Source organism: Schistocerca serialis, chromosome 1 (assembly GCF_023864345.2).
Source record: "Schistocerca serialis cubense isolate TAMUIC-IGC-003099 chromosome 1, iqSchSeri2.2, whole genome shotgun sequence".
Taxonomy (NCBI): Eukaryota; Metazoa; Arthropoda; class Insecta; order Orthoptera; family Acrididae; genus Schistocerca; species Schistocerca serialis.
Window position 1 is genome coordinate 787,344,340 of NC_064638.1, and position 24,971 is coordinate 787,369,310.

A 24,971-nucleotide genomic window follows, 5' to 3' on the forward strand; every position below is an offset into this window, starting at 1 on the left:
ACCTGAGGACATCACACACATCCATGCCCGAGGCAGGATTCGAAACTGCGATCGTAGCGGTCGCGCGGTTCCAGACTGTAGCACCTACAATCGCTCGGCCACTCCGGCCGGCGTGGTCGACGACTTCCATTTAACGATCGAGAGTAGCGGCATTCGCGTAGAGTTGTTAGTGCTAATAGATAATCAGCACTGCATGAAATACCAGCACAAATCAAGTGAGACGTGCTATGAACCTATCTGTCAGGACAGTGCGGTGGAGTTTGGCGTTAATTGGATCTGGCAGCAGAGGCTAGGCGCAAGTGCCTTTGTTAACAGCACCTGCAGCGCCTGCAGCGTCTCCCTTGAGCTCGTGATCATATCGGTTGGACTCCACATAACTAGGTAAATGGTGGACTGGTCAAATGAGTCCCGATTTCCTAGTAGGGTTCGAGGGCGGCGCAGACCCCACGTAGCGGTGGACCCAAGCTGTAAATAAGGAATTGTGCTAGATGGTGGTGGCTCCTTAATGGTGTGTGTTGTGTTTATTCGGACAAGGTCCTCTGGTCCAACTGCTGCTTGGAGACCACTTGCAGCCATCCATGGAATTCATGTTTCCAAACGACGATAGAATTTTTATATATGACAATACACCATGTCACCGGGCCACAGTTGTTCGGGATTAGTTTGAAGAACGTTCTGCAAAAGTCGAGCGAATGACTTGACCAACCTTAGCGTCCGACATGTACCCCATTGAATTTTATGGGACATAATCGAGAGGTCATTTCGTAAACAAAATACTGCACCCGCAACCCTTTCGCAGTCATGGACTGTATAGGGGCAGCATGTCTAAGTATTTCTGCTGAGGACTTCCAGCGACTTGTTGAGTACATACCACGTGACGTCAAGTTGCTGCTCTACGCCGGGCGAAAGAAAGGCCAGCACTATGTCAAGAGGTATCTCATGACTTTTCTCGCCACACTGTATATTGCACTTATCATCGAGATCAACATACACGTATGGGCCCACAATGTTTAAGGTTGACTTGGGGCTACGGAAACAGCGTTAACAGAATATTATGTTGAAGGATACACAGACGTACCAAGACGACGTACATACACTACTGGCTATTAAAATTGCAGCACCACGAAGATGACGTGCTACAGACGTGAAATTTAACCGAAAGGAAGAAGATGTTGTGATATGCAAATGCTTAGCTTTTCAGAGCATTCACACAAGGTTGGCGCCGGTGGCGACACCTACAACGTGCTGACATGAGGAAAGTTTCCAACAGATTTCTCATACACAAACAGCAGTTGACCGGCGTTGCCTGGTGAAACGTTGTTGTGTTGCCTCGTGTAAGGAGGATAAATCCGTGCCATCACGTTTCCGACTTTGATAAAGGTCGGATTGTAGCCAATCGCGATTGCGGTTTGTCGTATCGCGACATTGCTGCTCGCGTTGGTCGAGATCCAATGACTGTTAGCAGAATATGGAATCGGTGGGTTCAGGGCGTTAGTACGGAACGCCTTGCTGGATCGAAACGGTTTCGTATCACTAGCAGTCGAAATGACAGGCATCTTATCTGCATGGCTTTAACGGATCGTGCAGCCACGTCTCGATCCCTGAGTCAACATATGGGGACGTTTGCAAGACAACAACCATCTGCACGAACAGTTCGTCGACGTTTGCAGCAGCATGAACTATCAGCTCGGAGACCGTGGCTGCGGTTACCCTTGACGCTGCATCACAGAGAGGAGCGCCTGCGATGGTGTACTCAACGACGAACCTGGGTACACGAATGCCAAAAAGTCATTTTTTCGGATGAATCCAGGTTCTCTTTACAGCATCATGATGGTCGCATCCGTGTTTGGCGACATCGCGGTGAACGCACATTGGAAGTGTGTATTCGTCATCGCCATACTGGCGTTATCACCCGGCGAGATGGTATGGGGTGCCATTGGTTACACGTCTCGGTCACCTCTTGTTCACATTGACGGCACTTTGAACAGTGGACGTTACATTTCAGATGTGTTACGATCCCTGGCTCTACCCTTCATTCGATCCCTGCGAAACCCTAAATTTCAGCAGGATAATGCACGACCGCATGTTGCAGGTGTTGTACGGGCTTTCTGGATACAGAAAATGTTCGACTGCTGCCCTGGCCAGCACATTCTCCAGATCTCTCACCAACTGAAAACTTCTGGTCAATGGTGGCCGAGCAACTGGCTCGTCACAATACGCCAGTCACTACTCTTGATGAACTGTGGTATCGTGTTGAAGCTGCATGGGCAGCTGTAGCTGTACACACCATCCAAGCTCTGTTTGAGTCAATGCCCAGGCGTATCAAGGCCGTTATTACGGCCAGAGGTGGTTGTTCTGGGTACTGATTTCTCAGGATCTATGCACCCAAATAGCGTGAAAATGTAATCACATGTCAGTTCTAGTATGATATATTTGTCCAATGAATACCCGTTTATCATCTGCATTTCTTCTTGGTGTAGCAATTTTAATGGACAGTAGTGTAGATGAAGAATACGGGTGTTTTCCTTCATGTGGACTGCAGAGTGATAAGACTGGCTAAATCACAATGCCTGACAACAAACGTGAAGCTCGGATGTTAACGTTAACTTTCTACATGCACACACCATCGGGGCGGGTATGTAAATGATTTAAGCTGCAATTGTCTGTGACAGGTAGAACTGCTATCAAAGCGCATTAGTACTGTTCATGTTTAGTGTTGTTACTAGGCCTGGTGGGGTGTATCAGGCGTGAACAGCGATAACTATGAAGGAGGCGGAGTTGCCGCGTACTATTGTGATATAGTGCCTTCAGCCCCTGAAAAGGACCTCGTGTAAGCTCACATTTGGCCGTCTGGTTGAATTGTGGAATATGCAGATACTCGAGCCATTCGCGTGTGACAGTGACCCGATGGTGGACTGCATGGGAACGTCAGGGCGACCATACCCTTTGTCAAGCTTCTGGTTGACTTCATATGACCACCACAAAGAAGGATCTCGGTATTGCGCACCAGCCGCATCATAACCCCGTTGAAGCTGCCATGCCATCCGTCAAGTAGTACACACAACATTTTGTGTCATACTGCTCGAGTGGGCGGATACTAGTCGTAGCCAGACTAGGGAATTACTGTCCCATGTGCAGTATAATGCTGTGATACGGCAACACAAACGGCTGTCATTCGATTGGTGCCAAAACCAGGAAGCAAGCGCTGACGAGGAATGGCGTCGTATGGGATTCCGCGATGAAGCGTAGCTCTGCATTAGCAGGATGACCTTCGTCAGCGGTTAACGAGTATGACGGCGACCTGGCGACCTGGGGAGAGGTCCTATTCTTTCAATGTTTTGGAGATGCACAGCGGCGTTGCCCACGACATCACGGTTTTGGGAGTCATCGGGGATGGCTTCAGGTCACGACTGGTAGTGACTCAGGAACTCAGACGACACAACAATACGACAAAGACATCGTGCGTCCTCATGTGTTATCTCGCATGTGACAGCACCTCGATGTCCGCATTTAACAGGACAGTGCTCAACCACACATGTCACGTGTCACTAAGAAGTGAGGTATTCCCGTGGCCAGCAGGATCCTCACATCCGTCCCCGATCGAACATGTGTAGGATCAGCTCGGACGTCAACTCAATCCTATTGCCACTATCCAGGATACCAAGGACCAAACAGCTGTCTGCCAGCTTGCCTCAGGTGAGGTTAAAAGGTCTGCGTGACATTATTCTTAACCGAATCAATGAATGGATCAACGGCACAGGGCCAACGCGATACTGGTGAGCTTATACTGCCAAGTCCATTATAAATTTGACTTGATTTTTTAATCACTAAAATAGCCTCATACACTCTCTGAACTCGTGATGTTTCATTTCCTCCTGGTCCTTATCCTTCACTGTCTTAGTCATGCAGTGCCGTATATAGAGAAACTTCCTTTTAAGTGCTTCAAATTCCTCATATTCTGGGTACTTCATTTTTTCGTCAGGCAGTACATGTAAAACATTCATTACGTTAATTATGCAGCGTGTTCCCACCTTTTGATTCAAATTCAAACATGTGAGAGTGGGTCCACAACTGATTATATTAGGATACGGAATCAATGCTGAAAAATGCCTGTTTATTATGTTATGGACATACACAGCATACCAACAACGTAGTTCCTAGCAATTGGTCATAGCGACGATCTCCAGCGTCAATGCATGTACTGCATCGGCACATGCAGTTCTTGGAGACTATACACCTTGTTGTCCGCGAAAGAATGTGGTTTCAGCATGACGGCGCACCAGGCTACTTCGATGTTAATGTCCACGAGCACCTGAACAATAAGTACCCTGATTGTTGGACTGGAAGACAAGGTCCTGCTCCATGGCCAGCGCGATCGCCGTATCTCACACCAATCGACTTCTTCCTCTGGGGATACGCCAAAACGTAGAAAGGAATGAAGCTCTGCTTAGTCGGGTCCAAGCTGCCTGTCTCCTGAAATAACAGACGACAGACATCTTTGAGGCAATGCGACAGAACTTAATAGGCCGTTGCCATGCAAGCATTGATACTGGCGCCCTTCGTTTTGAGCAATTACTCTAAAGTACTCTGTGTATGTCCATAATGCAATAAATATGCGTTTCTAAACATTTGACCCCTATCTCAATATAATGGCTTGTTGATCCACTACCAATTGTTTCAATCTGGCCGAAAAGATTTCAGACACCTTCTATGGGAATGTGGTCCCTCCCTAAAGAACATAGAGCAAATAAGAATGAGTACACCTCAAAAAATGCTTGCTATATCGCCAATAAACTTAAAAATATAAGGAAACCCAGTAGTGGGAAAACTTCATCACTCGACATATCAAACTTCTACGAGAATATTGCGACATCAGAGACTACTGAAATCATTAACAAAAATCAGTCTAGGTCTGCTACAATTGATCACTGCATACTACTTCTCTTTCCAGAATGAAATTTATATGTCGGATTCGTTCCTCGCTGATACTTTACCTAACATTTTAATGACCACTTTAGCAGATAATTTTCTTTTTGTCACATCTAAATCTGAGAAAATAATTTGTCGTAATAGTTTCGACTTCGTTTTAATCTTGTTTCATGGCACAACACGTGAGAGTAATGTTATACAGCCACAGTTAAACATATTATCGTGTAGCGTAAGATTAAATTCCCAATGGGATCAGAGAAAATCAAAAAGCATCAATAATTTGATCTGAAAATTTCGAATGTGAAACTTGAACATACGTTGGACATATTTCATAAACCCTCCACAACGTAAATAAGTATTCGCAGTCAACCTGAGGAAACATATAACCTTGCATGTGTTTACGCAATGAACTACAGATTGCTCAGACTAAAACTGGAAAACAAAAAAACTGGAGAGGAACTACATATTCTCTACAGCGTAGTTGTAAATGGCGATTTTCCTAAGAACAAGGCTGATACATTATTTAGAATATATTTCTCTATCTCAAAAGATAAGAAACTTTAACCGAGGGTACATGATAACAGAAGAAAGTGCCCGTATTTAGGTACTTTTCCTTGCAAAACAGCTTTAAGAATATAGAACTGAAGTTGCATGAAAACTGACATTATACAATGTCTGTTAAGACATGTTGTTGTTGGGGTCTTCAGTCCTGAGACTGGTTTGATGCAGCTCTCCATGCTGCTCTATCCTGTGCAAGCCTCTTCATCTCCCAGTACCTACTGCAACCGACATCCTTCTGAATCTGCTTAGTGTATTCATCTCTTGGTCTCCCCCTACGATTTTTACCCTACACGCTGCCCTCCAATACTAAATCGGTGATCCCTTCATGCCTCAGAACATGTCCTACCATCCGATCCCTTCTTCTGGTCAAGTTGTGCCACAAACTTCTCTTCTCCCCAATCCTATTCAATACTTCCTCATTAGTTATGTGATCTACCCATCTAAACGTCAGCATTCTTCTGTAGCACCACATTTTGAAAGCTTCTATTATCTTTTTTTCCAAACTATTTAATGTCCATGTTTCACTTCCATACATGGTTACACTCCATACAAATACTTTCAGATATGACTTCCTAACACTTAAATCTATACTCGATGTTAACAAATTTCTCTTCTTCAGAAACGCTTTCCTTGCCATTGCCAGTCTACATTTTATACCCTCTCTACTTCGACCATCATCAGTTATTTTGCTCCCCAAATAGCAAAACTCCTTTACTACTTTAAGTGTCTCATTTCCTAATCTAATTCCCTCATCATCACCCGACTTAATTCGACTACATTCGATTATCCTCGTTTTGCTTTTGTTGATGTTCATCTTATATCCTCCTTTCAAGACACTGTCCATTCCGTTCAACTGCTCTTCCAAGTCCTTTCCTGTCTGAGACAGAATTACAATGCCATCGGCGAACCTGAAAGTTTTTATTTCTTCTCCATGGATTTTAATACCTACTCCGAATTTTTCTTTTGTTTCCGCTACTGCTTGCTCAATATACAGATTGAATAACATCGGGGAGAGGCTACAACCCTGTCTTACTCCCTTCCCAACCACTGCTTCCCTTTCATGTCCCTCGACTCTAATAACTGCCATCTGGTTTCTGTACAAATTGTAAATAGCCTTTCGCTCCCTGTATTTTACCCCTGCCACCTTTAGAATTTGAAAGAGAGTATTCCAGTCAATATTGTCAAAAGTTTTCTCTAAGTCTACAAATGCTAGAAACGTAGGTTTGCCTTTCCTTAATCTTTCTTCTAAGATAAGTCGTAAGGTCAGTATTGCCTCACGTGTTCCAGTGTTTCTACGGAATCCAAACTGATCTTACCCGAGGCCGGCTTCTACTAGTTTTTCCATTCGTCTGTAAAGAATTCGTGTTAGTATTTTGCAGCTGTGGTTTATTGAACTGATTGTTCGGTAATTTTCACATCTGTCAACACCTTCTTTCTTTGGGATTGGAATTATTATATTCTTCTTGAAGTCTGAGGGTATTTCGCCTGTTTCATACATCTTGCTCACCAGATGGTAGAGTTCTGTCAGGACTGGCTCTCCCAAGGCCGTCATTAGTCTACTCCGGGGGCCTTGTTTCCACTCAGGTCTTTCAGTGCTCTGTCAAACTCTTCACGCAGTATCGTATCTCCCATTTCATCTTCATCTACATCCTCTTCCATCTCCATAAAATTGTCCTCAAGTACATCGCCCTTGTATAGACCCTCAATATACTCGTTCCACCTTTCTGCTTTCCCGTCTTTGCTTAGAACTGGGTTTCCATCTGAGCTCTTGATATTCATACAAGTCGTTCTCTTATTTCCAAAGGTCTCTTTAATTTTCCTGTAGGCAGTATCTATCTTACCCCTAGTGAGATAAGCCTCTACATCCTTACATTTGTCCTCTAGCCATCCCTGCTTAGCCATTTTGCACTCCCTGTCGATCTCATTTTTGAGACGATTGTATTCCTTTTTGCCTGCTTCATTTACTGCTTTTTATATTTTCTCCTTTCATCAATTAAATTCAATATTTTTCTGTTACCCAAGGATTTCTACCAGCCCTGGTCTTTTTGCCTACTTGATCCTCTGCTGGCTTCACAACTTCATCCCTCAAAGCTACCCATTCTTCGTCTACTGTATTTCTTTCCCCCATTCCTGTCAATTGTTCCCTTATGCTCTCCCTGAAACTCTGTACAACCTCTGGTTCTTTCAGTTTATCCAGGTCCCATCTCCTTAAATTCCCACCTTTTTGCAGTTTCTTCAGTTTTAATCTACAGGTCATAACCAATAGATTGTGGTCAGAGTCCACATCTGCCCCTGGAAATGTCTTACAATTTAAAACCTGGTTCCTAAATCTCTGTTTTACCATTATATAATCTATCTGATACCCTTTAGTATCTCCAGGGTTCTTCCATGTATACAACCTTCTTTCATGATTCTTAAACCAAGTGTTAGCTATGATTATGTTGTGCTCTGTGCAAAATTCTGCCAGGTGGCTTACTCTTTCATTTCTTAGCCCCAATCCATATTCACCTACTACGTTTCCTTCTCTCCCTTTTCCTACACTCGAATTCCAGTCACCCATGACTATTAAATTTTCGTCTCCCTTCACTATCTGAATAATTTCTTTTATTTGGTCATACATTTCTTCAATTCCTTCGTCATCTGCAGAGCTAGTTGGCATATAAACTTGTACTACTGTAGTTGGTGTGGGCTTCGTATCTATCTTGGCCACAATAATGACTTCACTATGCTGTTTGTAGTAGCTTACCCGCATTCCTATCTTCCTATTCATTATTAAACCTACTCCTGCATTACCACTATTTGATTTTGTATTTATAACCCTGTAGTCACCTGCCCAGGAGTCTTGTTGCTCCTGCCACCGAGCTTCACTAATTCCTACTATATCTAACTTCAACCTATCCATTTCCCATTTTAAATTTTCTAACCCTTCCTGCCCGATTAAGGGATCTGACATTCCACGCTCCGATCCGTAAAACGCCAGTTTTCTTTCTCCTGATAACTACATCCTCTTGAGTAGTCCACGCCCGGAGATCCGAATGGGGGACTATTTTACCTCCGGAATATTTTATCCAAGAGGACGCCATCATCATTTAATCATACAGTAAAGCTGCATGTCCTCGGGAAAAATTACGGCTGTAGTTTCCCCTTGCTTTCAGCCGTTCGCAGTACCAGCACAGCATGGCCGTTTTGGTTATTGTTACAAGGCCAGATCAGTCAATCATCCAGACTGTTGCCCCTGCAACTACTGAAAAGGCTGCTGCCCCTCTTCAGGAACCACACGTTTGTCTGGCCTCTCAACAGATATCACTCCTACGGTACGGCTATCTGTATCGTTGAGGCACGCAAGCCTCCCCACCAACGGCAAGGTCCATACTCCACGTAAACCTCGAGCTTTCTCGCAATACATAATATCAGTTGTGGAAACTGATTTGACTGTTCTATTGGTCGAACAGAAAAGAAGGTTCAAAGAATACACGTCAGTAACAAACAGTAGCTCCTACCCTTTTGTTGCACATTTAAAAGGCTCCAAACACAAAGTGCTTAATATTAGCGAATCGTTACAGGGTTTTCATAGAGTACACAAAGGTAAAGTAATGGACATGGTGAAGGGAACAGGAATTCGGTCTTAGGTAAGGACTGGGCGAGGTGGCGCGGTGCTTAGAACCACGGCTGAAATACCCGTCCGGGCCTCCAGATATGGGTGCCACGCGATTTCCTCAAACCGTTTGTCGGGTGCCGGAATGGTTCCTTTGAAAGGAATGGGATAAATGACGATATATATTAGATGATAGGACACATGGGATGACGTGAAGATGGCGATGAAGTTGTTGCAGGTTAACGTTGATCCATAATGACCAAGAAAGAAAATAAGTCTAAATATACAGACAAGTGGAGAATTGGGGTAAACAATACCGATATAAAAATAACGAATATAAAAATAACGTTATGATCTGAAAATGAAGCATGGGAGCACGAACACCCATAATGAAGTTGTCATACACATTTACAAGACTTGAAGGGTCTAATAATGGGGAAATTAGCAGCATTTTAAAAAAATGCTGAGTTATTGTTTAGAGCCTGTCAAATATGTGTAGCTTCATTCAAAAGGGGAAGTTATTTGCTTAACTGTTAGTACCAGCAGAACTCGACGGAAAAAAACGAAAGAGCTTACTGTGCCCCCATCTCGACCACGACGTTTCAGATGAAATCCGTGAGCGAGAATTTGTTGCTGAAGTAGGTGATTACAAGTTCCCATCATTTTCACATGCTAGTTATTTTCCGATTTTCCCACAAGTGAATCATAAGACAGGTCACCTATTTCCTCCATAATGACATTTTACAGTACTCAGGTGGCCCATTTCCTTGACGTAGATTTTTGTTCTTTCTAATGTGGTATGTTGCTTAAGGCTTGGCGAAGACAAAGGGAAGATTCTCTAACAAACATCAACTACATTACTGTTTCTCATCACTCCATGGACGCCAGATCAGTCAATGTAATTCCGTACTCCTTCATACGCGCTAAGACATCAGGAGATATTTATTGGCATTTTGAAGGAAAAACATACTATTACTGTTGTACAAACGACTTTTTTTTTTACTCATCAGTCTGCTTTGAAGCAGTGCGCCACGAATTCCCCTCTTGTTCCTACGTCATTCGGTAATAGTGGCACTTGGACCCTACGTTCTCAATTATTTGTTGTATGTATTCCAGTCTGTCTTCCCCTATAGTTTTTACCCTTTACAGATCGCTCTAGCACGATGGATCCCCACTTCTGTCCCTGAATTTTCCGCATTTTCACCAATTCTGAGAAGAGTCTTCTCATTCCTTATCTTATCAGTTCACCTAGTTTTCAAGACCCTTCTAGAGCACGACATCAAAAATGCTGCAGTTCTCCTCCGGTTTCCGAAAGACCATGATTCACTGCTGTGCAAACATAAATTCTCTGAAATTTCTTCCTCAAATAAAGGTCTATATTTGATACTAAAAGACTTCGTTTCGCGAGGAGTGCACTCTTTGCATGTGCTAGCGCTAGGCTGCTTTTCATGTCCTCGCTTCAACCGTTATGTGTTATGTTGTTTCCAAGCACTTAGTTTACTTCGTGGTCACCAATTTTGGTGTTCTGTTTAGCGCTAATCTCATTTCTGCAACTCCTCACACGTGTTTTTTCGGTTTACTCTCAACCCATATTCTGAACTCTTTAGCAATGCTAGCAGCGAATTTCGTCATTGATGTTGATTTCATCCTACATTTCAGTTCTACTTTTGATACTTTCCTTTATTTTCGTCATTGTTTCTTCAGAGTGCATACTGAACAGTAGGAACGGAAAACAGCATCCCACTCTTACAGCCTTCTTAATCCGAGCACTTCATTCTAGCTCTTCCATTCTTAATGTTCCTTGTACATTATGTATATAAATCTGTTTTTGTCCACAGCTATTCTTCCCAGAATTTCGACCATCTTGCGCCAGTTTACACTATCAATGCGTTTTATGTGTCGATAAATCCTACGAACGTATCGTGGTTTTACTTAATCTTCCTTCCATTGCAACCACAACGTCAGAACTAGCTCTCCGGTACCTTCACATTTTCCGAAGACGAACTGACCATCATCTAACAAACTTTCAATTTTTTTCGATTCTTCTGTGTGTTATTGTTGTCAGCAACTTGGTTAATCAGATGTAAAGCTGATTGTACAATAATTCTCACACTTAGGTGCACTTGCTATCTTCGAGTTTGAAGGGATGTATTTTCCCGTAAGACCTGTGGTATGTCTTCAGACTCATAGATTCTAAAAAACCAACTAGTCATTGCATTGCCTAATCCCCCAATGATTTTAAAAATTCTGAAGTGTTACTTTTCCCTTCGCATTTATTTTATCAAAAATCTTTTGAAATTCTGTCAAACTCTGATTCTAACACTAAGTCCCATTTTTCTTTCTTCTGTCACGTCGGCAAAGAGTTTCTCCCTCTCGTAGAAGTCTGCAGTTTACTCTTTCCACTTAAACCACTTATCCGCTCATCCGATCTCTCCTCTGCGCCGGTAGGCAAAAGGGAGTCATGAATGCCCAGCTTGATACCTATATTTCGCAAAGGTAGATTATTAATCACGAGTAAGACTCGCCATTTTCATATTATCTTATTACAAATACAATTTTGTTTGTCTTAAAGATCCTATCAACTGCATTATTTGATTACTACGTTATCATACATAAAAACCGGGATCACTGTGGCACTGTGTTATATCTGTCCCTATCCCTCAGGGGAAATGAAAACCTAGAAGTACACGAAGTTTACATTCTTACTTCAAATTTCGTTTACCCCGAGGTATCATAATGCTCTGTAATGAATTTTGTAAAAAATTCATTACAAAGATATATACAGAGATATATCATAAATTCAGGATGATTATTTCAAGTTATTAAGTTCATTTTTAACACGTTTTCTCTTCAGTCCCATAGCTGCCCTAACGACTATACTTATTCCTAATACTGTCATTATTCAAAACTATAAAAGTGGGAAAATTTAGCATTTTTCCCCTGGTCTCTTCATAATTTTCCTACAGCCATTTTACCTTGACTTCCACGGACATTCAAGTTACGTATACTGCTATATATCTTTCTTGATACGATCTTCCTTCTTTCGTCGATGAATCGAAGTATTTCATCTCCTTCACAGTTACCTTCCTTGTACCTATGTTTTTCCAACTTCTGTGATTACCCTCTCCAGTAACCTCTTCGGCTTAACTGCTTGATATGATATTCACAATCACAATATTTACAGACATAGATAACTTAAAATGTGTCTCATTATTTCTCAGTATTTCAGTATCTCACAGTGACTGTTCCGTACGATTTCTTAAACTTCAACCTATCCTTCGCCATTACTATATTGTGGTTCGAGACTCTTTCTCCTAGGTATGCCTTATAATCCAATATCTTATTTCGGGATCTCTAGCTGACCTATATGTATTCCGGCTGGAATCGTCCATTGTCACAGGGCCGTTTCCTCAAATTTCTCCTCGTCTTGCTATTTTTGAACTGTGTATTCACTATTAATAGCTGAAATTTGTTGTAGAACTCCTATTTTTCCTCTCTCATTCCTGCTGCTGCTCTTTCTCCTACTACCGCGTTCGTGCATCCTTAATTACTGCATTATCATCTACTTTTGCACACTACATTTCACGTTCAGTATCCTCCTATATTTTCTCTGTTCCTCCCTCTTCTGCTTGTGATCTCGACAAGTACACCAGAACTCTTGTTATTGGCGTTGTTTGCAGTCGACTCCTCTGAGAATAATACTCTCTCTCTCTCTGAACTTTTTGCAGTAGCTCACTCTCTGTTTTACTTTCCTGTTCATAATGAATCCTACTCCTGTGATGCCATATTCTGCTGCTGTTGATATAATCCTATATTCGTCGTAGATACTACAACGTTAACATATTTATTGTGCGGATAATATGTTTCAGGCTGAATTAAAAATAACAGCCATGTTCTATCTGAAGGACCATCGTTGTTACAAACAGTCCAACGAACGTACTAACTGTTAGCTGCGCTACAAATGAAATACCTTACGACTTTAAGTTACGATGTACATCAGAAGTGCTACAGATTGCTTCGCATGTTTCTCTAATGTAGCGCCACTCTAACGATATGAGGACAGACTTGGAGAGAGTTAACTATATTATTTGCACAGCGTATCATCCTGGCAACAAGAAGTCTACTAGTACAAGCACAGGCCTTAATTTGAGGAAGAAATTTCTGAGAATATAAAGCATTCTATGACAGTTAATCATGGATTGTGGGAATACTATGCGGCGCGGCACGTTACTTTTTACCGCCCTGCCAGTGTCCAGCAATGTTCATTTGTCTAGCTAAAAGCTGGGGTAGAAAATACTAGACCACTACTGTCTATTGCAGGTCGCAACATACATAGAATTTTCCGGTACTGAAATAAAAGTTTTAACTTGGCAATGTAAATTTTCAGGTGTATTTTTACGATAAAGATCATAGTTCATACTGCCAAGTCCGTACTAAGTGGCAACACAATGTAAAGTTCACACGCACACCACAATCACACATGTAGCCAGTTTATGGTATTTACACCCGTTACTGAAGTTAACAGAGTTCACCGGATCGCTTAGTTATGAAAATACTCGCTCAAATGTGCACTCTGCTCTACACGTAATACCTGTTCCAGTCTTAGATCGCACAACACGCCACGCGATTTTAACTAACAGTCAAAAGCAATAATTTTGATATTCCGTCCGAAATTCCACACCGTTCACTTAAATACACTTTGTACTACTTCGCGAACTCGTAACTAGCATTTTTTCGCGATTTTACAGTACTTTCGTCGGAGCTGCTTTCAAAGAGATGTTACTCGTTCGAACCCTCAGCCCCAACCCCCCTAGATCACACCAAAGGCTTTGTTCCCAGCATGCATTGGCGCGAGCCTGCATTTTTCTGATTGGCTGATATCACAAACAGCAAATGAGGTTACAGTATTATCCCGCGCTAACCCGCGCTTTACTTCAATGACCAATCATAGAAAAACATTTCTTTCTATGGCAATTGCTAAATAAATAAATTTAGAAAAGTATCAAACATAAAATTACTCCTTCTGAAATTACCGATTAATTTGTGTTCTACTCGCGATTTATTAGTACCATAAACTGACTGCACATTTAATTAAAGTATTAATCCCCTGTATAGTTTAACTGGTACTTCGTGAATAAACAAAACAATTTTCATTTACTTCTGTTCTTCTTCACTCATACAACACTCACACTGCTAATTACTAAACGTATAAAACAATTATAATTATGCAAATACATTAAATATTAATCAAACATAACTTTACAACATCGTTTTGACTACGACTGCTAGCATTGTCCGTCATCTGCTGACCTCTGCCGCCTACTAGTACAACTACGTGCAGCTCTGTAACTCAGATCCATGTCAGCTGGTGACATCTGTCGATGACTCATGCCTATAACGATTTCATCCTAACAAGTGACAGGAGCGATGCGAAGGCACTACGCCTCAACCAGAACAGAAAAGAGTGGAAGGGATGACATTTGGTACTACAGGAAAATGAAATTTAAAGGGATTGATAAATCAACAAATGGGGCAGTAACTTCCATGATACTGTAGGGGGATCTATAGGGAAGACAGAGATTGAAATATATCAAACAAGTAATTGAGGACTTTCGTGCAAGTGCAGCTCTGAGATTAAGACGTAAATAACGTGATTTGGATGTGACATGAAGTGGCGTGGGGTCAGGACGCCGGTCTTCCGGTCATTGTTAGACTTCCAGACCTCGATGGCACCACTTCTCATTCAGTCACAGAAAGTAAATATCTAGACTGTCTGGCGGAATGGAGCTTTCTATTTCGCCACTGAATCTTCTTTGCGACTTTTCTCGGATATGTTATCTCTCTCTTCTGGAATTTGAAGCGTATTACTGTACCAGACGATTCTGGCTTTTCTTATCGGTAGTGACTTGAGATAGGGTGCGGCCATAAAGTTTGATCCATACGATGTTTTCAGCTATAAATTTACCATCTGTTTGTTTTTTCACACTCGTTGATCGCAGCAGGTGTGTGACTAGTCAGGCCACACCACAATGGTTAGGGGAGAGCGGGGAAATACCGTGCACGTATATTTTTCCAATATTTCGTATTTTTCGAACTCAATTGAAATGCTGAACACTGTTTTTTTGGCAAGAAATCAATGCCCCACACGTTTATGGCTTTATATTTGCTATATTAAATCGATTTACATTCCTACAGCTGTTTTACAAAAGTGTTACGTTGCATGGTATTACCCCGAGGGGTGCGGTAATACCGCGATGTATATCTTATGATACAGCATAGCACATAAAATGACAAAAACTCTGTAAAAATAAATCAGATTAAGAAATTTGAAATTCAGAATTTATTTAGAATTGAAAAACATAAATTTTACAACTTATTAATGTTTCTAAATACAGAAAATCCTTTTACTGGTAAAACAAAATTATTGGATTATGGTGTCAACTTGTCTCTGAACACATTTATCCCCTGTTTTAATGGCAGTAGTCGCAAATATAGTTTTCAGCTATGTCACATGCACTACACTCTGAATGAACCCATCCACTGCAAATCACACATCGAAACCACAGCTCCCTGTTCTTACCAAACTCTCCGCAAAGCAAGCAAACAGAGTCGTCGTTCCTAAAAGTTCCATTCTTGCTCGTAGGCCTAACTAGTTTCTCCAAAAGGGTCAACGTCATACATTTAATCGTCACTACAAAGTTTGTGCAATGGTAGGTCCAAATAAACATCCGATGAAGAATCAAAAGAAAGATTCCGTCGACATTTCTTTGTTTCAAATTTTTGAGGTCTTATCTTTGCAGCCAAGCCCCCCAAATGAAACAGCTGATCGCCGCCATTTGCAAGGATGAATACTAGTACTGGGGTTGTGATTTGAAGTATATGGGACGCAGCAAGAGCAAATTGAAGTACAAATTAAACACATGTTTGTTTAAAAAACATACTGAGTATGCGACTCTATTTTAAAAGTATTATTAAATGAATGAAGTTTCCTAATTTCAGAAATACGTCTGCATAGAGGCGCAAAATTTAAGAATGTAAGGCTCATTCCTGACAAGGTGGAGCGAGTTTACATCGAGCTACTTGCATTAGATAATTACATGAAACTTTTAAAGTAACAGACAGTACTATTATTATTTAATTCACATAATTTTCCTGTCACGTTCTGTTTGCTTTTTGCCGACTACTGTATACATTTTGCACGCTTACTTTTGTTTAGCACAGTATTGTCTACACTCGAATATTGGTATGATTAATTGTAATAACCCATATCACTTTAAATACTGTAGGAATTTCATTCGCACATTAGTTTTTAACACTGATAGCACCTCTGAAAGTAGTTGAGCTTGCAATATTTGATCAAATATTTGACCATTTACGAAGTATAATCACCACCTGACAACTCATGTGAAGTATCTAAACGCAATTATTCTACCTACCTCTGATTCATACTTATTATATATTTGATTAAAAATCTAAATACCTATCATGTGCCTAGTTCTTCATTCAGTTCAACTTAGTACATTAACCCTGTTAGTATTTTTAGTAATTTATATGCAAATACAATATAAGTACTTGACATGCAACAAAGTCCCTTTGTCTGTAATCTAACACTGCAACTTTTTCCCTATGTAGCTTGCAATTTTTGTAGCAGAAAGTTTATTAGATACAGTATAAGGTGTAAATATAGACATCAGGTTAGGCTATAGAACAATCTGCTGTAACCTGCATTTAGCATTTGCATTAATTGGCTTTCAAACACTATACCTTTTTCAAATGAGTTGGAAATCCACATACTGTCGGTATAACATCGTCCTTCAGTTGACGTGTATTTCCATAATTTTCCATGTAACAACTCTCTTCAAAATGAATAGTGCACAGCAAATGATTTGCTGTCGGTTGGAAGTTCTCTCTCCGAGTAGCAACAATCCATTTCCGATTTAGAAAACCATTTGCAAGGGGAAATCTAAACAAAAACAAACGATCATGATGTATTATTTCTCCATGAAAATACTCTATATAAGTAATAGAAAGTAGCAAATAACCAGAAATGACTGACCTGTGAAATGTAACATTGTTTCCGTCTTCGTCTTTGCTTCCATTCTTACTGTTACAATTAAAAGCAGCAAACGAACAAACCATGTTTACTCACTGTTTCACTGCAAATGGCGGCTTCTATCACGTTCAATGTGAGGACGTGACACTAGCGCCAATGCGCGGTCTAGTTTTTATTTAGTAAGTCTATGTTTGAAGCAAACTTTCTGAACTTGCTTTTTCCCTTAGGCTTTAGCACTGATTTTCTTTCTCTATTTATTAGTTTTGCTTTTTTGCTCTCTGCTGCTTTTTGTAAACTAGCTTTGTTAGGAGTCAAAGTAAAAATTGAGGAATTATGTTGTCTGGCAATTTTATTAGCTACGTCATCGTCCTGTTCTTTTGTAAATATAGGTTTTATCCCAAATTTACTTTAGAGAAATCTCCTGTTTTTAGTCTATCTCTTCCATACGTTCTTGCAGCTACTCTCTATGGCTTTGCATTTTCTATAACATCGTGGAGTGTGCGCAATTCATTTCATGTTCCGTCCACCCTTTGCCCTTTCTGTGGTTCTGGCTCGATTTCTCACCATCTGTGATTAAAAAAAAAAAAAAAAAAAAGAAAGAAAGAAAACTTGTAAGATGACACACACACACTTCCAAATATATAGTTCACGAAAATCCAAAAAAAATTACCATATGGGGTCCCGAGACAACATGAGTCGCCATTGTAAATTCTAACCTAACAATCACGAAATTTAACGTCTAACATTTGATGTTTAAAAGAATATCGAGAAATGCGTAATTAAATAGAGCTACTTTAAATATTGTTGCTATTAACATATTTCTCTCACCTCTAGACTTATTATCTTCAGATTTTATAAGAAAACAGTTGAAATCAGTTGAAACCGATTGTCGAAGACGTTTGTGCCGTTGAACGATATAGACCCCTCTGTATCTGATTATAGATACTTCCGCTATGTGGCAGCACCATGCAGCACTCTTTGCGCTCTCTTGGAAACTGGATAAAGCGGTGCACGGTATTACCCCGCTGTATGGCGTTGCCCCGCTCTCCTCTATTACATAGAAGGCACAGAACGTCAACGAGAGAAACAATTGTGCAGAACTTGAATATGATATGATGTGTACTTTACTTTTTAATGATTGTAAGGTAAAACATTTTCGAGGGAATGAATGAGAAATAGTTGTTGTGTTAGAGTGAGATCCCCACTGTCTCCAAAGAGAATGAAATTGACAGAAATTGAAAATGTTACAGAATGAATCACTGTCTAACATGTGTGAGACTGGTTCTGATTTGTCTTCCTACCACAGTTGCGAAAGGACGCTGTGTGAGTGTTTTAGGAATCTGTTTTGAAACTACTGCCTGCGAAGTAGGAAGATACCATCCCACAGATGCAGAGTCCATAAGGGTGCAGCAGTACGTACAGTGATGTAATCAGACAATGATCAATGTCAGTTCCACTACACTCCCTGTAACGTAATCGTTATCGCTAACAGAAACTAGTGTACGGGTTCAGGCGTAACTATATGTTAAGAAACAATGAAAATCTTAGATTTTCGTTATTAAGGTTTATCTTGACTCTAAGTCTGACTTCATAACTATAATATGTACATGATGGCAAAATATTGATACTGGATGTTCACAACTGTGAACAGAAATTCCTAACTATTCTAAGGTTCTTTAATAGTAAGATGGTTGGGGATCGATAAAATACAAACAAATACAATTGGGTCACAGATATCAACTAAGCTAAAAACGCACAGTTAAAATAATTGTTATTTGCTTGACACCTTACACCTTACACAGTCATGTCGATTAAATATTTGGGCGTAACATTGCAGAGCGATATGAAATGGGACAAGCATGTAACGGCAGTTGTGGGGAAGGCGGATAGTCTCTTCGGTTCATTGGTAGAATTTTGGGAAGATGTGGTTCATCTGTAAAGGAGAGCGCTTGTAAAACACTAATCCGACCTATTCTTGTCTACTGCTCGAGCGTTTGGGATCCCTATCAGGTCTGATTGAGGGAGGACATAGAAGCAATTCAGAGGCGGCCTGCTAAATTTGTTACTGGTAGGTTTGATCATCACGCGAGTGTTACGAAAATGCTTCAGGAACTCGGGTGGGAGTCTCTAGAGCAGGGCTTCCCAACGTGTGGTCCGCGGACCCCTTAGGCGTTCCCCGGCTCTTTCTAGGTGGTACGAGGCCACCCATCACCAAATCGTGTAAAATAATGAGTAAAATTATTGACTAAAAATGTGAAAATCAAATTCATCACTATTTGTTTTTGTATGAAAAAAATTTGTACTTTTACTTCAGGTCGTATTCCCAAGCAACCTTTGCGGTTCCTAAGTAAGAACGCATATACAGTTTTGTGCCGGAGAATGCGGCTTCTCTGATCGACTCTTTCGCAACAATAGGGGGGTCTTTTGTGCGCCAGCTCACGGCGGTAGATGCGCTGAAACCTTTTACGCATGCGCGGAGCGAGCTTTGTCGACCAATCACAGCATTCGCTGGCACGTAAGCGGCCCCAGGCATCATTAAATGTTAAACTTCCTTTGTCAGTGCACTACCTATTTCATAAGTCGATTTTTGATCTTCAAGTTGTTTTCATTCATCTCTAAACCAAAGACTATTGATACTTCGGGAGGGGGGGGGGGGGTCATTGGAAACAGACTAGGGGTCCGCCATGGATTTTCGACTGAAGAAGGGGTCCACCAGCTGTAAAGGTTGGGAAGCCCTGCTCTAGAGGAAAGGAGGCTTTCATTTCGTGAATCGCTACTGAGGAAATTTAGAGAACCAGCATTTGAGGCTGACTGCAGTACAATTTTACTGCCGCCAACTTATATTTCGCGGAAAGACCACAAAGATAAGATAATAAAGATTAGGGCTCGTACAGAGGCATATAGGCAGTCATTTTTCCCTCGTTCTGTTTGGGAGTGGAACAGGGAGAGAAGATGCTAGTTGTGGTACGAGGTACCCTCATCCACGCACCGTATGGTGGATTGCGGAGTATGTACGTATATGTACATGTAGATACTGTTTTTCTAACTTTGTGGGATGTTGTACATGCAAAGCTTCATTCCGTTTCGAACTGATGTCAGATATAAATATTAGTATGAGGTACAACCCCAGCAGGGAGATATATATTGTTTTCTTTTTGACACAGAATAAAACACCCTCCTAAAGTCAACTGGGGAAATTTTTTTTCATACTGAAACAGTCTCAGTTCTCGACAATTGCTGACTGGAGGCTGGTTTCCCGTGGCCCCTCTACAGCCGATAAATCGGAGGAAATCACATTTCAGTCAACGATCCTTATATTTGTCAGTGCGTTTGTGGTGTCAGCTATAGTATGGGGTCCTGCATTATCCTGCTGGAATACGCCAATTAGTACCCTGCTCATGAAGGTTTGGCAAAAGTTGCCAGTCTGGTTACAATTTCCCATGCCTCCCGTCAACATGATCACAAGAGTTGGAGGGATATATTATCTAAAACCGCTGCTTTATGTGATATTTCATCAGGTCGGCAACGGTGTCGAGCTGAACATCGCGAACAGAAGTGAAATTTAATGCGGAACACCAAAGAATGCCACACACTCATCGATCCAGTTGAGCCTGTTTCTACATTATGCCTGTCACTGTTGTCTGGGGTATAGTGTCCGCGTTAAGTGACACATACCAACATGAGAAGTCAATCCAGCTTCCAGTAATGTGTTTCTAATGGTTCTTGCTGACATTGTGTTTGTCGCATCTTCCCAGATTCCTGCTGTTGTCATCGTCTATTCAGAGCCAGTCGAACAATCCTAGGACCTTTTTCCGGCGTTGTCGTTCTGTAAGGATCCACACCACCCCTTCTTAACGCAGTGTTGTCTTGAGTTAACCACTTCATCACTCGTTCTGCAGTCGTTACACCACTAGCCAACTGTCAATCCGATGACTCGATCTGACGCCACTAAGTCGGAGTTAATAAAAACAGTTTTCCGAAATTCCTTCGCCAAAGAAGATGATGTACATATTCCAGAACTGGAATTAAGAACAACAGCCAACATGAGTCATTTAGAAGCAGATATCCTCGATGCAGCGAAGCAACTTAAAGAACTTCGTAAAGGTTCTTTTCAGAATATGGTGATACATCGAAAAAGTCCAAAGAAGGGCAGTTCGTTTTATATTATCGAAAAACAGAGGAGGGAAGGTTAAGAATATGATAAGCAAGATAGGGTGGCAGTCGTCAAAACAAAGGCGTTTTTCGTTGCCGCGAGATGTTTTCTCGAAATTTCAATCACCTACTTTCTCGTCTAGATGTGGAAATATTGTCACCAAATTATACAGGGAGAAATGACCATAGCAATAAAATAAGAGTAATCAGTACTCATACGGAAAGTCTTAAGTGTCGATTATTCCCAAGCGCTTTTGGAGAGTGGAACGGTAGAGAAATGGTGTGAAGGTGGTTCGAAGAACCCTGTTCCAAGCACTTAAATGTGTATTGCAGAGTAGTGATGTAGATGTGAATGCAACTATGTGCCTAATACCGATGATTCTACCTTTCACGAATTCCGAAAGATGTCGGTAATTGCTTGTACTTTACATCTGTATTAAGACCTCACCAGGAAAATTCCAGTAGCCTTAGACTTGCCCAATGCACTGACACCATATTTCTTCTGTAGGAAGTACTGAAGATAAGCTCGGATAAGGCAGAAGTTTTGGACAACATACGTTCAAGGCTTGGAAATACTAGACTATACATTTGATTGCGTTCGGTCAAGGTGTTGGAAGTGTAACACTTCAGAATGGTCCGGTAGCTAACGTGACTGGGAAGGTGTGAGGCCATTTACTGGTCGTTGGCTTGATGGGATGGGCATGGTATCCGGTGTCAATGTCTTTCGGTAAACTGTGCTTTTCTAACGCATGGGACGTCATGTGCGAGGTCATACAGGCACAGGGATTTCGAATTTTCATCGTCATAGCAACTTAATTTTGTGTTCATGGTTGGATAACATCAAGAAACTTGAAATCTTGAGCTGACTGCTCCCTATGGGATACAGAAGGCTCCGCTCCTAGTTACTTCACGGAGTACAGGCATTGCAGTAACGGAGGAGCAACACCATTGCGTGCTCCAAGCATCAAAACGGATGGCTGGATTGCTGCTGATTTGCAGTACACATTTGTATACGCTGAAGTATGTCGCAAATAGAAGCTATCTATCTATCATGGTCGCCGACAGACTCCATTAAAGCTGATTGGGCAGTTATTCTGACGTGGGAGATCTTTCCATGAAGCGGGAGTCCTGATATCTTTACAGTCATTCTCTCAGGGGCAGCGATACATGAACGTAGAGTTCTATCGTGTGCATTGTCGTTAGAGCTATGTTCACTGTAACTGCGTGCGTTTAAGGAACATGCATAAACAACCAAAGCTGCTCAAAGGACTGTAGCGGTTAAACTGTTGAGAACATCCAACACACCAGGTGAACGAGGGATGACAAGTTTCACGCTCTTTGTAAATGGGTACGAGCTTGAAATGAACCAACGAATGCTATGATTTCGTTGTCCAAGGTGATAAAATTGCTGAACTATGGCGCTCTCCATGTCGTATTCTGCAGGCTCACACCAGGCAGTCATAATTTATAATGTCATCGATACTACTCCATCCTGCTATCTAACTGCTTCTTGAGTGTATCATTTTCTCCCCCAATGACGATGGAATCTTCCAGGGCGGAACGAAATTTCGCCACGAAATCATTGCCGTATTTCATCCGGTGCTGTGGTTCCTAAACACTATCGTCTCACTTCACTTGTTTGTATGGCGTCACGTAAAAGTATACGCGCTCGCTGTATTTTAGATCTGAAGCCCTTGTAGCAAATGAGCATTTAGTAAATAAGTAGTAGGTACTGTTCACCACGTGTGTAGTGATAGACACCCAAAAGTTGTTTGTCGCGATGCAGTGTCTGGGCACGGGGGCCGCATCGTGAACGGCAAACCAGCGGTGGACCACGAGTTCCCGGCGCTGGCGTCTCTGCACGTGAACGGCAGCCACTACTGCGGCGCCAACGTGCTCTCCGAGAACTGGCTGGTCACCGCCGCGCACTGCGTCACCACCAGGTAAAGCAGCCACCGCGTCTGCGAATTGTCTGCCCAGCAGCTCTTACAAGACTGTACAGACGGAAAAATACATTTCTTATAATTTGAAATATAATTTCATGACATTGCTCATTATCGATAGGGTCAGCCACAACACCTAACAACAAACTCTCTAACCTAAAAAAAAAAAAAAAAATTGAAGTGCATTTCATTTATTTTCATACATAAGACGTATTTATGACAAAGGCAACTGACTGCCTGATGGCTCCATTAATACGATACAATTCTTCCGAAATTGTATTTTAGATTTCCTGTAATAAAACCATATTTCGAATATTGAAACCCATATAATACGATACCCTCTGTTTTACTGCCATGCTTTCAGAATCGACAACTAAAGACCATAACCAGCTTGGTTGAGCGACCAACTCGTTCGGCTAGTTCCAAAGTTGTACAAGACGGATTGTAGACGAATTAAATCAGGTGATGCCGAGGGAATTAGATTAGGGAATGAGGCACTTAGAGTAGTTCATGAGTGTTGCTATTTGGGGAGCAAAGAAATTGATGATTGTCGAAGTAGAGAGGATGTAAAATGTAGGAAAGCGTTTCTGAAGAAGAGAAATTTGTTAACGTTGAATGTAGACATAAATGTCACGGAGTCCTTTCTGAAAGTATTTGTATTGAGTCCAGCCATGTATGGAAATGAAACATGGACGATAAATAGTTGGGACAAGAAGAGAATAGAAGCTTTCAAAATATGCTGCTGCAGAAGAATGCTGGCGGTTAGATGGGTGGATCATGTGACTAATGAGGAGGTACTGATCGGAATTAGGGAGAAGGGTAATTTGTGCACAGAAGGGATTGGTTGGTAGGACACGTTCTGGAGCATCAAGGGATTACCAATTTAGTACTGGAGGGAAGCGTGGAGGGGAAAAATCGTAGAGGGAGCCCAAGAGATGAATAGACTAAGAAGATTCAGAAGGATCTAGGCTGCAGTAGTTACTTGGAGATGCACAGTATAGAGTAGCATGGAGACTTGAATGCAACCAGTCGCCGGCCGAAGTGGCCGAGCGGTTATAGGCGCTACAGTCTGGAACCGCACGACCACTACGGTCGCAGGTTCGAATCCTGCCTCGGGCATGGATGTGTGTGATGCCCTTAGGTTAATTAGGTTTAAGTAGTTCTAAGTTCTAGGGGACTTATGACCACAGCAGTTGAGTCCCATAGTGCTCAGAGCCATTTTTTTGCAACCAGTCTCTGGACTGACGATCACAATAACAACATGACATGACATAGGATGCCATTCTGACGTATTAAAAGTCAATTAAACTACGGTTTTGAAAATTAACCTCTATTCAGCACACGCTAGAAGACATGATACCATTTTTTAAACATAAAACTGTAATTCAAACGCATCAATTGACTTAATATTACTAAACTATAAATCCTAATATGAAATGATCCATAACTTCAGAAAAATTACAGACTCGCAAACTGTGAGATGACTTTTCGAATTAGCTCGAAAACTCCTTTAAGCTGAGACATTTAGCACTTCGATTATCAGTATTTCTTAACACTAGCAATAGTAAGGCGTTTTCCATTACACACATTACCAGGCGGGAAGGGTACTTTATACCAATAAGAAAAAAAAGAAATTCGTTAATTGTTGTTGAAACATATTCACAACATACTTTTTAAAGAACTAATGATGTGTAAGTAGCGTCCAGAACCTGAAAAATAGCTTTTAGCACCCTGATAG

At 41.4% G+C, this 24,971-nt stretch overlaps 1 protein-coding gene across 1 annotated transcript in view; it reads left to right on the forward strand.

Annotated features, from left to right (window-relative positions):
- The window catches only part of LOC126433333 (trypsin 3A1-like), a 91,971-nt gene that overhangs the window by 41,219 nt on the left and 25,781 nt on the right, over positions 1–24,971 (forward strand). Inside the window, exon 2 of the mRNA XM_050090448.1 lies at positions 23,077–23,233. Within this exon, the coding sequence (XP_049946405.1) occupies positions 23,077–23,233 (157 nt within the window). The remainder of the gene's footprint in view (positions 1–23,076; positions 23,234–24,971) is intronic.